This window comes from Convolutriloba macropyga, chromosome 7, assembly GCF_964194025.1.
Source record: "Convolutriloba macropyga chromosome 7, txConMacr16.3, whole genome shotgun sequence".
Lineage (NCBI taxonomy): Eukaryota > Metazoa > Xenacoelomorpha > Acoela > Convolutidae > Convolutriloba > Convolutriloba macropyga.
Genome location: NC_134474.1, coordinates 11,256,851 through 11,272,213, shown reverse-complemented (window position 1 = coordinate 11,272,213; position 15,363 = coordinate 11,256,851). Strand labels below are relative to the sequence as shown.

Genomic DNA, 15,363 nt, shown 5'->3' with positions numbered 1-15,363 from the left:
CTAATCTTACGAGATAAATTCATCTAGTTCACTCAGACGATGCAATATTGTTGATATCTCGACGCATGAAGCATTTGTATAGTAGTTGTGTGAATTATTAATAGCCGCCCTCATCGTCTCAGCCGGCTATTATAGAGTTCCGAATTTTTTTACTTCGTCGAACAAAAAATGTTTCGCTTTACCTCATTTTGCCGCTTGTTCAACATTTTGCGTGAAAGCTTTTTGACTTCTCTAGGCTAGTTTCACTCTTCTCTCATTCTGCTGAAAGTGCTTTTAGACAGCAGTTGCGCAGCAAAGCAAATCAAAATGAACAGTGTCAGTTTCGAAAAATGAAATCAGAAATAGAAACGGGATAAACCCATAAAGCCCAGTTTTAGATGCCCGTTTCTCGAATTTGTTTCCTATAAGTCTTAGTTACCATCTCTAATACTTATTGGTATTGATACTAGCTCCTATATCGTCTCATTATGAAACAACAGGAGTATGTTCAACTACAAAATAACATAGTTCGCACTTTAATGTTTTTCTACAAAAATCATATTTTCATTATTTTCTCTTCTTTCAATCCCAATCGTGGTTATGGGAATCAACGGCGACTTTTTTCCGGCAATGTGCCGAGTATGTATATGCAAAAGTGAAGAATACCAATTATACAAAGGATTAAAATCGGGAAAAATGGAGGGGGCGAATTGATGGAATTGATATGTGGTCAAAGATATAGATGTGGAGAAAGTGGCATTTTCAGATGGTAGAGAAAGTACACGAAAAGATGGAGACCCTTAAAGAGATCCAGGACTCTGCCAAATTGTTTGAAGTTGGGGTCCCAGATTTCAAAGCACTGAAGCTGTGCCTACATGAGGCTAGACTATTAAAGAATGTGTGGGACCATGTTGACTTGATGAAACACCTCATTGATGAGTGGACATCCTCGAAATGGATGGGTAAGGAGTCCACACTTAAGTCTGCGTTACCTGAATTGCTTTTGCAAATGTGTCTTTTGATCTTTTAATAAATTCTGGACAACAATTTTGGACGAAGATGGCTTTGTTAGTATATTCGAGTATCTATTGTCTTTGCCGGCCTTTCTGAATAAGTGAAACGGAAAATGTAGTTTTTCAAATTGGAAACGTATGAATTGTATCTCATGGAATGAAAATGAGGAAACGGAAATAAATAATGTGCCTTATGACCATTCTTTGAGAAGGTTCGGAAGAAAAATTAAAATCTCGGCCTCTGATTAGCTCGTCAGCATAGGGGAATAGATTTTGCTGCAAAATTTTTAAAAAACCATAGTCAGATTAAATACTACACTATGGTTTTTGCAGGTCCACGACTTCCATGCAAACACATAAAAATTCACGCAAGATTTCTAGATATATGCGAAATACGCAACTGTGTTTCCTATCTGCAGCAAAGCTGGAATCCCGTTTCATTGAATTCACTCATAAGTTGACAATTAACTTGCAATCTGATATTGTGTTTGCCAATTTGCTGATTTTCTTAGAGGCGCGATTGTGCAGACTATTCATTAAATTTCGTCTCCTTTTGGATGCTTCTAATATCAGATTAGATGGGAAGTTAGGTTTGTTCTGAGATTATTTTTTTACTTTTTTGTTATAAGCGATTCCTATCTCATTCCGACTCATTCGCGATTCCGTCTCATTAAAGAAAGCAATTGCACCTATAGTAAACGCTGTTCATTACATTGGAGATAACATTTTTTTTTCATTATAGTTTTTGTTTTCCCTTTTAAAAAAATGTTTAGGTTACTTTACACTTTGAGTGAGAACTTTAAGGGGCAGATGCTTTGTCGGTTCTGCGACCCCGTCTTTCTGTCCTCTCCGAGATACTTTATTAATTGCTCTCGAACGAAGTTTCAGGCAATTATTGTAAACGTGTGTTTTCATGCAAAATTTTTGCCTGAATGTTTTCTTCTAGAACATTCTTTCGATTTCACTTCTCGAGTGACTTTTTCTCGCTTGATTTTTTGTTTGTTTGAATTGTGCGCATTCAGAAATTAAGTCTGTTGCTAAAATAAGGCCGATTGTGAGCGATTACTGTACACAGTCCGTGTAGCGTAATGGGTTATATACACGACTCTCAACCTAAATGTCTTTTGTTCGAACCCTCCCTAGTCATAAGTTTTTGCACTATAAAAATTTCTATAGCTTTATGCCCTTCTCTAAATTGATTGTCTCGCCAATCGTCGGTTTATGTTTAATTTTTTTGTATTGTGTCCATACTTTGGAGAACCCTGATCTTTATTTTGTGTTAATCAGAGATGGATTTGAACGAGATTGGGCTGAAAGCGAGAGAGTTCTCTGCCACTCTGCGTGCAATGGACAAGCAGGTGAAAGAGTGGCACGTGTACAAGGGAGTCGAGGATAATGTCAAGAATCTTCTCAAGTCACTCTCCTCTGTAACTGAGTTGAGGTCTCCTTCCATCAGGAATCGACACTGGAATGAACTTATGCGTAAGTGGCGTCAATTAAATAATCAGTTTTTATATCATGCCGCAGAATTTGTCACTATCATAATGTTTTAGGTCTTTAATGTTGGTTTTCGTTGCTTTTAGTAGCTAGGGGTCGTTTTTTACAAAAACAGCGCTGGTGGGAAGAATTTCCTAAAGTTTTCTGTATGTTTTTGGTTTTGAATCGTGGCTTCTGTGATCATGACGTATAATTGAATTTGAATTTAGTTTGAAAGTACAAAGTTACAGATATATGAATAACAAAAAATAAACATTGTAACAGATATAATTCAAACAGGGACAACAAAAAGAGCCCATTCGACTAACCGAGTTGCTGCCCTACTATAAACATTGGCAATGAGAGACAGTAATTAATTATAAAGCTTATCTCAGTTATGAAGCAACTGGAAACTTTTATTTGCATGCAATAGGGAGTTTTAAAAAATAAAGCATCGTCTTTTCGCATCATTGGGTTTGATTTCAGGTGCTACTGGAGTGAAGATCATCATGACAGACGAAACTCAACTTAAAGACTTGCTGGCCTTGAATTTGCACAAATATGAAGATGAAGTGAAAAACATAGTGGACAAAGCGGACAAGGAAGAGCAGATGGGCAAAGCAATCGCAGAGTACCACAAGTTCTGGGATACCTCGGACTTTGTGTTTGAACCAGCTCCGAACAGAAAGGATGTCCAGGTCATCAAGACTGATCCGATACTAATGGAAACCCTGGAGGACAACCAGGTAGGGTTTGATTTGTGGTATTGATACTAGCCCCTGTATTCTCTCTTATGAAACAGGAGTCTTTCGAACTAGGAAATGAAATAAAAATGTTCGCATTTTAAAAATGTTTTTTTTTTGTACAACAAGCAATCTCTTCCGTTTTTTCTTTCAATCCCACTTGGAGTTATGGGAATCTATAGCGGCTATTTTCTGGAGATCTGCCTTTTATGTATGGAGTTCTAGGGGAAACTATGAGGTCCGAATGATTGTTTCAGGTCCAGTTACAGAACATGATGCAATCTCGATTTGTGGATCACTTCAGAGGAGAAGTAACTGAATGGCTGCACAAACTCACAACTGCCGATTCTGTGATACAGATGTGGTTCGATGCCCAGAGACAGTGGAGTAACTTGGAGAACATTTTCTTGGGATCCGAGGATTTGAGGAAGCGTCTTAAAGAGGACTCCAAAAGGTTGATCAGAGTTGAGAAACTGTTCTGTTTGATATAATAATTAATAATTAATAATAATTGTCGTTTCTGCGTATTCGCAGTGGAACAGCATTAGGCCTACAGTAGCCTGTTTTCAGCTGCCCTTTTTCTTATTATTCCCCACATTTCAGACTGAATTTTCATGAGCAGCATTGTTCTTTTTTTGGTGACTATAGCCACCTTTTTTTTGCGTCTGAAACTTTCACATGGTACCATCATTGCAGCCAACATTGGTCAGGCTATGGTCAACCTGAAGCTATGGTTAAGTAAGAGCTCATCCTTACACAGACAGCTTCACGGAGGCAGGGGATTGAACTCTCAATCATTGGCGTGTGAACCACACACCTTACCTCTCGGCGTGACTCCTGACCCACTTATAGACGTTTGCTTGTATAATGTATGCTAAAAGAATTAATTTCATGAAAATGTGTGAACAGATCTTAAAAAAAAGACAGCGCCCCAATACAATTCAAATTCTCTGAATTGTAAAAACCAAGAGAAGGCCAATAATAGCCCCAGCTATCGCTGTGCGGCTATTATAAAGAAGATGGCTCTGATCTCGTTATTTATAAATAAACAAGCAACGTGGACAAATAACGAGATCAGAGCCATCTTCTTTATAATAGCCGCACAGCGATAGCTGGGGCTATAATTGGCCTTCTCTTTGTTTTTACAATTCAAAGAATTTGAATTGTATTGGGGCGCTGTCTTTTTTTTAAGATCTGTTCACACATTTTCATGATTTTTGAAGTCAAATTGGAGTAGTGATTTTGGTCACGCCGAAACAGGAAGTGGAGCGAAAAAGCGAGTAGGTTTTTTTCTCTCTAAATTTGAAGAAGAGTGAGAAAACGGTGTTTGAACAAAAATTCGCTTTCTCGCTAGTTGTTTTTTGTTCACATGCCGCAATTTCACTTTAATTTTACTGTTTTTTCAATTTTTTGGATCGGATTTTCTAAATGGTTTTCCCACTCCATTCATAGTCCGTTCTAGGTCTAGTTTTTAATGGAAATTCTTTGTATTGTACGTCAGGACTTGTCCCGCTATTTTTGTTACGACCATATGACGTCACAACCACTTCAAATCTGCTTTTTGTTCATTCGTTCATGCAATTTTAACTGAAGTGCGTGTGTAACGTCTTTTTTCGCTCTTGGTGGAGCGAATTTGTTAGTTCATTCGCGGGATTAAATTTTTCTAATAGAGGCAGCAAATCATACAGATTTTTAATCAAAATATAACATATCAGCCTTCAATGGAAAGACGAATTTTTTTGGTCTGTCTTTTTTACTGTTTTTTTAGACTGCAGATCTACAAAGCTACTGCGGCTATTTTCTGGCAGTCTGCCAGCTATGTTTCAATTTGCCCAATAAATCATTGGCAACGATGACCTGATATACGTTCGTTAAATACATGCAAAATATAGCAAACAAATTATTCAAATAGGATATCAATTCAATAATTAGATTATCACATGTTCAACATTGATGTTCGCTTAAGTTAAAAACGAATCTAATTAGCTCATAGTTTGACACCAAATATGAGGTTTTCAATTTTTGACAGAAACTTGTCACTTCAGCTTGGCTACCTTTCTCTACATTAGCGTGAACTATCTGCATTATCTTCAATTTTTTATATAGTTTAGCACCTCTAAAACGTATTGAATTGCGCTCCAACTTTTTTTTTACAAAACGGTTCCTTTAGCAAGTTAAGAGTCCCACTTCTAGTTTTCCGGTCGTTCGATTTAAATTGAAACAAATTGTTGCAAAAATATTGCTGGTGTAGACCATTGATTGATTTCGGTACGAATTTATTTAATTCGTATGTGTTGCTCGTAGATAGTCAACAACGAATGCTTTATAAAAATATCATTGCACTGATCCCCTTTTTTCTAAAGTATATTATTTTAAAGTATAAATTTTTTCTGCAATAGGTAGATCAGTAGAAGTGCTGAGTACGTACAAGGCACCATTTTGAATTAGTGGTGTCACATTTGAATTGTAGTAAGAAATTAGTTGATTCCGAGTTCTGCTATTATACCACATTGTTTACTTAATTTACTTTGCACATAATCGATATGAGCTCGAAAGGAGAACTTATTATCTAATTTTGCACCAAGATGAAAGAAAACAATTTGTCGATGTTCTGCAGACGCTGTTTCAGTTGCTATTTCAATCTGCGCAACAAAGTGACAGCTTCCTATTTATGGAAGATTCTGTTTTTTATTCAGACTTCTGAATTCAGACCGAAAATTGTAAGATCGATTCTGTTTCCCCTCCCCCATGCTAGAGAGTACATATCTTGTACGCTCGCAGGCGCAGGTGTTAATTTTTTACATAGTAACATGCTATATAGCAATACAATTTGTAACTGGGGAGCATAAAAAACACTGGGGGGTCGAAACAGAATAGATCCGAATTGAATTTTTGACCTTGTTTAGATTTGACAAAATTGACGCTGAATTCAAAGAGATGATGGAGGTAGCGACGCAAGAGCCAAATGTAATCAAGTGTACTAATAAAAGAGGACAGTACGAGCAATTAGAGAAGCTTCTAGAAGGACTGTCTAAATGTCAGAAGGCGCTGTCAAATTACTTGGAGACTAAACGACTGGCATTCCCCCGGTTCTACTTCGTTGCCCCAGCTGATTTACTGGATATTTTGTCAAACAGCAACAATCCGAGAAAGGTACATAGTTATGAGCGCAATTGCCGTGATTATATGAATTACAACCTTTTTGAGGACTCCAACTAACTTTTGTTCACTTTTACCCCGTTTTGGAGTGAGTTTTGTTATTTTTTGATCACATAAAAGCAGGAATTAGAGCAGAAAAACCAGCGGTTTTAAAGTTGCCACTACTGGAGTCAGCTTTAGTCAGTTTCACCATTAGGTTTTGTGTACACTTAGACTGTTTAATTGCTCTCGAAGTTTGTAGCTATTATATTAGTCCTGTCGGTCTTTTTTAATGCGATTTTCCCTTGATCGATTTTGCGTCTGACGCTTTTGACTTTTCGTCCTCAAAAACGGGATAAACAGGTAGCGCCCAGCGGGCATTAAGTGCACTAAGAGCTTTCAGCTCTGTTCCACCTCAAACTGTTTTGGAGACTTATATTTATAGTGTGAAAGGCGGTTCTTAGAGGTTGAAGACACCCCCACTGATGTCGATGTTATCCAGTCGATTTTCTTTGGTTCGTTTCTGAAGTTTTTTTGGATTCGTTTTGTTTCTTTGTACAACTTTTGTGTTTGACTTCCGACATAACTCTCTCACTGTTTCAATTGAATGAAATTTCAATTTTCTTATGAACTGGTAACTATGTTATCTTTTTGATTTCTCTTGAGCTCATTTTCTACTTTGCATTTTTACCAATGCACATCTAGGTGCTCGTTATAGAGAATTTTGTCCTTTTAAGAAGCACCATCAATTGCATCCCAACTGTCAAAAAACGCCGTGGATTAGATTATCCGTGTCAAGGGAAGATTACAGCCATTATTTGGGTCTTTTGTTAGTTCTTCTCTTTGCTTGATTGTTAAGTTGCTCCCAAACAAATTTTAGCGCATTTTTTAATAGCCAGCCCCAAAGCGATAGCTGGAGCTATTATTGGACTTTTCTTGTTTTTTTTAACTTTGCCAGGATTTTTGTTACAACCATATAACGTCGCGCTTTATATTCAATCGTGCAATTTCGATTGAACTGCGTTCGTGAAGTCATCTTTCACTATTATTGGGACAAGTTTTTCTTGTTCATTAGCATGGATAAGTTTTGGTAACCTGTGACTTAGCTCACATTCAAAAATGACGTTCCTCACGTTCAAAATGAGTTTTCTTCACTTTAATTTAAGGAAATAAGTTCAACTGAGTGTGTGTAACTCCAATTCAAAGTTATTGCAGAGCAGCTAATAGAACCAGGGTTAAGTAATACAAGTTCTTTTTTATAGCTGCGAAGCTGTAAGCTGAGCGTAGCTATATTGCGGTGCTCTTGGTTTTTTTTACGACTCAAAGAGGAGTATTGGTTTTCTTCAGGTTTTTTTTACCGGAAGTACTATTCGTTCAGACGCTGTTGAACTAAAAGCGTAATTGAGTAAAATTGCCGTGTGAACTAGTTTTTTCTGAGCGAGAGAAATTTTGTGATCTTGCGCTGCGCTTAGTGAATGACTTTTTGACTTTGAAAAGTCGTTTTTGACTGAATGGCACCTATAAGTAACCGTTTTTAGCCGTTTTTTCGTCTAAATGGCCCAATTTTTTTGCTTGTCGTTTGGTTTTTGTAGAAATTATGTTTATTCGATGCTATATTCAATTGTCAACCTCGGCAATTGATACCACTGTGTTTTGTAGAGCCTGAAGATTGCGTTTCAAGTTAAAAATTGGCACATATTTCTTGATTTTTTAGTTAATTTTTGTTTTTCTTTTGTGTTCTGTTTGAAATTTTTGTTTGAAAATTCATATACTCAACGCCTCTTTCTACCTCGATATAATTTTGTTTTATAAAATTGTACATATGCTAATCCGATTTTGGTAGTTTTTTCCGATTTTTGTCAGTTTTTTGGCTTCTAATTTGGTTTTACTTACTAGAAATAGTCTATTCGTGCAAGATAAGGGGTTTCATTTTTGTTTCAATAAAAGTTCAATCATTTTTTGGCGTTAAGTTTTTGAAAAACAGTTAAAACTTTTTCATAAATGCAGTCTTAAAAATTTTTTGACCATTTGTTTGCAAAATGTTTCAATGTTTCGTATGTTTGAATTCTGCTTTTCCCTATTTTTTTTGTTCTCATCAGGAGGATAGATCTTTGTATCGGATGACTAATTATCTTTTCTATGTCTCGAATGCTGAACAGTGAAATGTATTCGTTTTTCTTGATTTTTTTAATTTGATTTTAACTTTCAAAAATCAAGAATGTCTTTCTGTTACGGTGTTCCTTACATTGTGCCCATATCCTTCACATTCTAGTGAGTAACATTCTAGCTTTGTTGTGGCACATATATTTTCGCTAAATTAATTTTTTTCAGTTGTTGAAAAATTGAATGATTTCAGCCTTTTCTTAGATTTTCGTCATTTCTTTGGTTTGCAATTGATTTCATTCAACATATGGCAGTACTGAGAGTTTGCCAGCAAGCCTTTTCCAAAATGTCCTCTTATTACTGCAACTTTCTTGCGGCCTTGGTATTAATTTAAACGATTTTTTGTCTTTGAATATTCTTCTGCTGCTTATGTCTTTTCTGTGATCAATTTAATTTTTGAATTAGTATGAAACCATGTGGTCTAGCATATGTACAACAAGGAAGAAGTATGTGCTGTTTTTGGTCCTAATTGCAGTGATCAGAAGTGTAATTTTAGTAGTTTTCTAATTCTTAAATTTGAGCATTCTTTTTTAAAAAGATTCGAACTTAGTTTCTAATATTATTATCTACCGTTTGCTTTCCCGATCTTTGAGATTAGAATCGTGAATTATTTGGGGGCAATTGATAGCCTTGTCAGCATTTTCAACCTATCAGTAATTTGACCATCTTAATTGTTTCGGATTTTTTAACGTTACCAAACGTTTTCAATTCTATAAAATTTTGCTGCATTTTGTTTCTCTTGTTAAGTGGTTTAAGTTTCACCAATGTTTAGATCAGACCTCGGGAGGTTATGAGTTAAAGGTTTAATACAAAAGGTAATGGCTTCCGCTGCAATTACGGTTTTGTATGTGAAGTTTTGACGCTTGGAGTCGGTTCCGGAATTCTTCCGGCTATGTTTTTGTTTCGTCATCTGACGCTCTTTTTTCGTTTTACATTTGTTTACACAGCAAAGCTGAAAAAGTCAAATTTTCTGAATGACTTCTTCCTCTCACTAACGGCATTTGCGCGCGTGACGTCATTTCTCATTCGCTTCAGTGAAAGTTTTTAGGTTATTTGCGTGATTAGATTTTGAGCATACGTGACTTACCTCACTCAATAAAATGACTTTTGCACTTTAAAACTTAAGTTTATTTTGAATTTGTTTAAGGTCAAGGGAACTCATATGTGCAGTAAAGGTCCCTAATAAGAGGCATCTGTGGAATGAATTTTACCAAGCTTCTTTAATTTATGGCTGAATGTTTAATTGCTCTCAAACGAAGTTTGTAGCAATTATATTAGTCCTGTCGGTCTTTTTTTTATGCGATTTTTCGCTTGACCAATTTTTCGTCTGACGCTTTTGACTTTTCGTCCTCAAAAACGGGATAAACAGGTAGCGCCCAGCGGGCAGTATGTGCTCTTAGAGCCTTTCAGGTCTGTTTCAGCTCAAACTGTCTTGGAGACTTATACTTGTACTTATGGTGTGAGGGGCGGTTCTTAGATGTTGACACCCCCCCCTTTGTTGACCCCCCACCCCCACTATTGGCTCCACCCCCCCCCCACACCGCGCTTCCCCCCCCCCCACCCAGTGCTGCCCCCATCAGCCCCCGGTGCACCCCCCCCCCCCCCCCCCTGGCTAGCTACTGACCAAGCCAACCGCTCGCCGGTCGTTTGAGAGCAATTCGCCCGACGTTAGTCGGTTATGTTTTTTTAGCCTAGTTTTTTCAGCGGCGTCAATTTTTTTTTCAATTTAGATCTGTATCTGTTTCTATCTCTATTATATGGCACGCAGGTCTATTTTTTCGCAGCTATTCCGGCAATCTGCCGGCTATGTTATCGCACTATAACATCTCAACAATTAGTAATGCTGAAATTTCTCTTCGGTCTTTTTTTGTTGAAACTGCAGGTCTATGATGACAGTAAACGCGCGTCTTTTATAGCAAAATTTTCGCCTGACGTTTTCTTATGGATTGAATTTTGGCTCGCTTTTGTTTTTAGCTTTTTCGTCGAAAGAAACGGGGTGAACAGTTATAGCCGAGGGGATTAAGTCTGAGAATGTGTCTTAGTGCTTTATCAAGCTCCAATTGACTTTTTTCGCGCTTGACCTTTCGTGTAATGAGTGATATAAATTGTTCTGTCGTTTAGAATTTCGAGCAGCTGAACACTAAATTGGCAAAAAATTAAATCAAATTTGGGTTTAATTTTTCACTCTAATCTTTAAAAAGGCTCTATCAGCCCCTTAATGAAGGTATCGAAGCAACTACCACCATCTTATTATAATTGAGCACGTGTGTTGTTTCAAGAGCAGCTCGTCCGACGTTGGTCGGTCATTTGTTCTCGGGCTTTATGCATTATTACATTACCAGTATAATGAACATTGAGTTCTTTCGTACTCGGCGCAATGTAATCAGCGGTTCCTTTCAAGCACAATTTTCCATGCAATTCACTATAGATATCACATGTATTTTTCCCAGGTGTGCAGACATCTGTCGAAGCTGTTCGACTCAATAGCCAAATTAGAGTTTGAGGAGGGCTCGAAGAAAGCATTCAAGATGATCTCAAAAGACACTGAAGAGATGTTTCTGGATGAGACATGCGATTGTGTAGGGGAGGTGGAGGACTGGCTGGGACTGGTGGAGAAACGGATGAAGGCGTCGGTTGGTTTTTCACATTGTAAAAGGGAGGTTTACCCATTACAGTCCCGCCCCCCAGCTTAGTAGTCAGATGACGTATACCCCCATCATTGTAACTGTACCATAATGGGGGATATAATTTTGTGGGAGGGGGGCTAAAAAGGGAAAGACCCGAAAGCTGACTTTATCCTCATCTTGCTATGGTAGATTTCTAAAAGCGTACAAACGAAATCAGAATTCAATTCGTGACACAAATATAGCTCTCGTGGAACAGAATTGCTCTGGTCGATTAGTTCGGGCATTCTTATGTTGAGACTTCTTCCAGGTGAAACTAAGGACGAGTGAGGCAGTGAACATGTACGAGGAGAAGGCGAGGGATCAGTGGATCTTCGATTGGGCAGCACAGCCTGCTCTAACCACAACTCAAATCTACTGGACATCTGAGGTATCCAATCTCTTTCTATCTACTGTATTAAGTTATACTTGCTATCTAGTGTTTTATCTGGTGTTTTATCTAGTGTTTGCTATCTGCTAAGACCAAAGCAGCAATGTCTGCAATTGGTAAAACGTTTTCAATTGCTCTCAAACGAAGCTGGTCCCCTCCCCCAACGCTTGACCCCTCTCCCCTCAGTTCGGATTTGTATTTTTGTTTCAAAGAGCCAATGCTTTGCTTATGAATTTATAGATGTATGTAAAGGGTGTGTACGAAAGTTAAACGTCTACTATCTGTGAGGGTCTGGCGTCTGAGGGTCATCGCGCACTCGCAAAAAGTTTTTCAATGTCTCACTAAAAATGATTCAAAAGTTCCGGGCACGTATTTTGGTGCTTTTGATATATTAACTGATAACTGTCATTTGTCAGCTATATAGTAACTGATAATTGTCAGCTCTTGTACATTTGAAGGTGAACCAGGCATTTGCCAAGTTAGAGGAGGGATATGAGATGGCGATGAAGGAGTACAACAAGAAGCAGATAAGTCAGCTAAAGTCGCTTATTGACCTCTTATTGGACAGTAAATTGTCGCATGGAGACAGAGAGAAGATCATGACCATATGCACTATAGATGTACATGCACGTGATATTGTGGGCAAACTCATTGCTAGCAAAGTTAGTTTTACGTGGAAATCGAGTTCATTTGGTTGAATTTTTTGTGGACTGGCACTGAGTTGTTCGTGTGTTTTGATGTATTATTAATTGCTCTTGAACGAAGTTCATAGCAATTATTGTAAACGTGTCTCTTTTTATGCAAAATTTTTGCATAAATGCTTACCTATGCTTCTATAGAAGGACATCAGGACCTTTCCTTATTTAGTTTTTTATGCGGGTAAAAAAGAATAACAAAAAGACAACTAACTTTCCATAAAAACTTTCCAGAACTTATTCAATAAAAACTTTCCAGAAAATGCAGTCGAAGCCGTAAAGCCATAATTTGGCACTCAAAATATGTTCGATTGCGTCTTCTTCGAACAAAAATAATGTTGTATGTGACCTCTCATTAATGAGACTAGGTAACAAATAGGCAAAAAAGAAAAAAAGGGCAAAATTAAGTAACTTTTTCTTCGAAACAAAATTACTTCCGAAGTCATGAAAGCCATTAATTTCAAAATGAAATAATTCAATAGGTTTGTTTATTTGTTCAATGGAAGCCTTTGAGAACTGCAATTATCCAGAATATGTCTTACGTCTACAAAAAGAAAGTCAGATATGACAAAAATCAATAATTAATTTACTTTTTTGGTGAAAAACCGATGTCGACGCTAGTAAAGTCATAACGAATTCTTTAAAAACATTAGATTCTGTGACACCTTACCGCGACACCAATAATGCCATACTTGACCTCTAATGAACGAGACTAGGTAATAAATAGACAATAAAAAGAACAAAATTGCAAAGTTGAAAAGAAGTATTTTGGGTACAAATGTTTCCAAAGTCATGAAAGCCATCAGCGATCTACTAATATCAGAATTTCGGCTCTTTTTTATTCCATGAGAAGCCAACGAAACGTGTCATTATACAGGAAATTTTATACAACGATAAAGTAAAAACGACAGTTAAAGACAATAAAAAAATTCAATTAAATTCTTCGAGAAAGTAATGTCGAAGCCGTTAAAAACATAATCTATATCTTTCAGTATTTTTATATGTTCAACCTTTTTTGAACGTTAATAATGTGATATGTGAACTCTCATTAATGTGATAATGTGACAAAACTAGAAAATGTGGAAAGTGGGCAAATATGTTGAAATAAAAAATTTAGTAGTATCAAAACCAGAAAACCGTAAATTAAGGCGTAAAACCGCAATAGAGATCAAATTTTAAATCAGTAGGAAGAAGAAGCATTCTTTATTTGCTGAAACAAACTACAAGTTGACCAAATTAAGAAACAAATAGAGACGACTGATTTCAATCCGAATTCTTTTTGGATAGTAACATTCCAAGATTGTTCCAAAACTATCCCCGCTAATGTTCCAAAACTATCACCGCTAATGCTGTTCGTTGATTAGGAATACTTAAGTTTTGGAATGTTATATATATAGATCATTTGTTAAATAAAAAAGCAAAAATAATTGCTACGTCTTGATAATCAACGAGTGAAGTTAGCAAAGAACGGCAAAGTTTTAATTACAAAGCACTCTCAACAAAAATTGAAATAGCCCCCTTTTGAGTCTACTTTGATTGTATTAGTGGTGTTTGGTTGTGTACTTCCGGAAAATTTAATCAAACTGGAGTAAAGAAGCTTATTTCGTGCTGCTTTTGACGAAAAAAGCTGTATTTTGAAATATTTAGCCAGAATTTTGGACAAAAAATTAAATAAAAATATTTGGTAGTATTTTTTTTGTCTTTAAAAATGAAATCAACAACATTTATTTGAAAATTTATCAAATTTCAGCAAAATTGACAAAATTTTAGGCAAAAATTCTTGAAAATGTGAATAAAAACAACGGAATTCCTCTACTTTTCTCAGAAGTTTAAACCTCGATAACTCCCTGTAAAAAACGTGGAGAATTGTTTTAATTCCATATTCTATGCTGGGCGAGCTTTCTAATGATACCAGTCTCAACTCTCTACGATGAATATATCGGTCGGCGAAAATTGTCTGAACAAAAAAAAAACAGCAGGAGACGTCCTGAAATACAATTCAGAATTGTATTTTTATGGCCTGACTGTCATTTACTCAGCTTTAAAAGCCAAATGAGGGCCGTTAGTAATGAGACTAAGCTTTAAAACAACACAACAACAAAAACAAACAAAACTATAATTCAACTCTTGTTTTTTGAAAAGACAGCCCCAACATCAAAAAGCAACTGCTATGAACTCAAACTTTAAACTATCTTCATGTATTTCTCATTAGCAACCTGTCAATAAATGTTGATGAGTCCTCTCACTAATAATTTTAAATGATAAGACAAAAATAACCAAAAATCGCTATAAAACTCGCTGAAACTTTTTGAAAACACATTACAAAAGTCACAGAACGCAACAGCTACTAAAGAATACAATTAAATCAATTAATTAAGACCTCAAGGACCAGCGTTGAGACCTGTCATCAATGAGATTAAGTGATAAGACAGCAATGAGTACAACAAGTACTGGCAAAACTGAAAAAAAGCACAAAGATTTTTTTAACGAACATGCGTATAAGTCACAAAAGGCGAAAGCTATGAATTGAAATGACTTGCTTTATTTGAAGCCTTTTTAGCAATCAATGAGACCTTTCAATATTGAGACCCAGAGTTAAGACGGCAAAGTTGAAAAAGAAAGACTCATAAAACTCCAAAAGTTCCTCCCACCTCAAGAGGGGGTGGGAACAATAAAAGCTGCGTTGGATTTCGGGTCTCAAGGGTTCACATGAAAAGCATAAATCGTCCTTTGACCAATGCTTTATTGTGCGTGGCATCTATTCGGATGTTACGCGAATCAGTCGGTATGATAAACGTGCCCATTGCTGATGCCTCATTGACCTTGACACGGTGTTTAGATCGAGAGTGCTCTTTCGTTCACGTGGCTATGTCAGTTGCGACACAGATTTGACTTCCGTAACACTACCTGTTATGGAAACATCTGCGATGCCCAGTTTTCCTATTGGTACGAGTACCTGGGAAACACAAGACGACTCGTCATCACCCCTCTTACTGATAGGTGAGTATAGAATAGTCATCACGTTTTATAACATTCCATGGTAGCAATTTGAGTTGGTGGAAACGGTGTCCCGCCTTTTCACCCCTATTCATTTAACCCCGA

General features: G+C 36.8%; 1 protein-coding gene across 4 annotated transcripts in view; it reads left to right on the top strand.

Moving 5' to 3' along the window:
- Window positions 1–15,363, top strand: part of LOC142342601 (dynein beta chain, ciliary-like) — a 300,993-nt gene that overhangs the window by 109,976 nt on the left and 175,654 nt on the right. For all 4 annotated transcript variants that reach the window (XM_075393992.1, XM_075393990.1, XM_075393991.1 and 1 more), the window contains 9 exons: window positions 746–941; window positions 2,280–2,474; window positions 2,955–3,214; window positions 3,469–3,665; window positions 6,118–6,364; window positions 10,963–11,145; window positions 11,447–11,566; window positions 12,025–12,228; window positions 15,101–15,261. In XM_075393992.1, coding sequence (XP_075250107.1) covers window positions 746–941; window positions 2,280–2,474; window positions 2,955–3,214; window positions 3,469–3,665; window positions 6,118–6,364; window positions 10,963–11,145; window positions 11,447–11,566; window positions 12,025–12,228; window positions 15,101–15,261 — 1,763 coding nt within the window. The remainder of the gene's footprint in view (window positions 1–745; window positions 942–2,279; window positions 2,475–2,954; window positions 3,215–3,468; window positions 3,666–6,117; window positions 6,365–10,962; window positions 11,146–11,446; window positions 11,567–12,024; window positions 12,229–15,100; window positions 15,262–15,363) is intronic.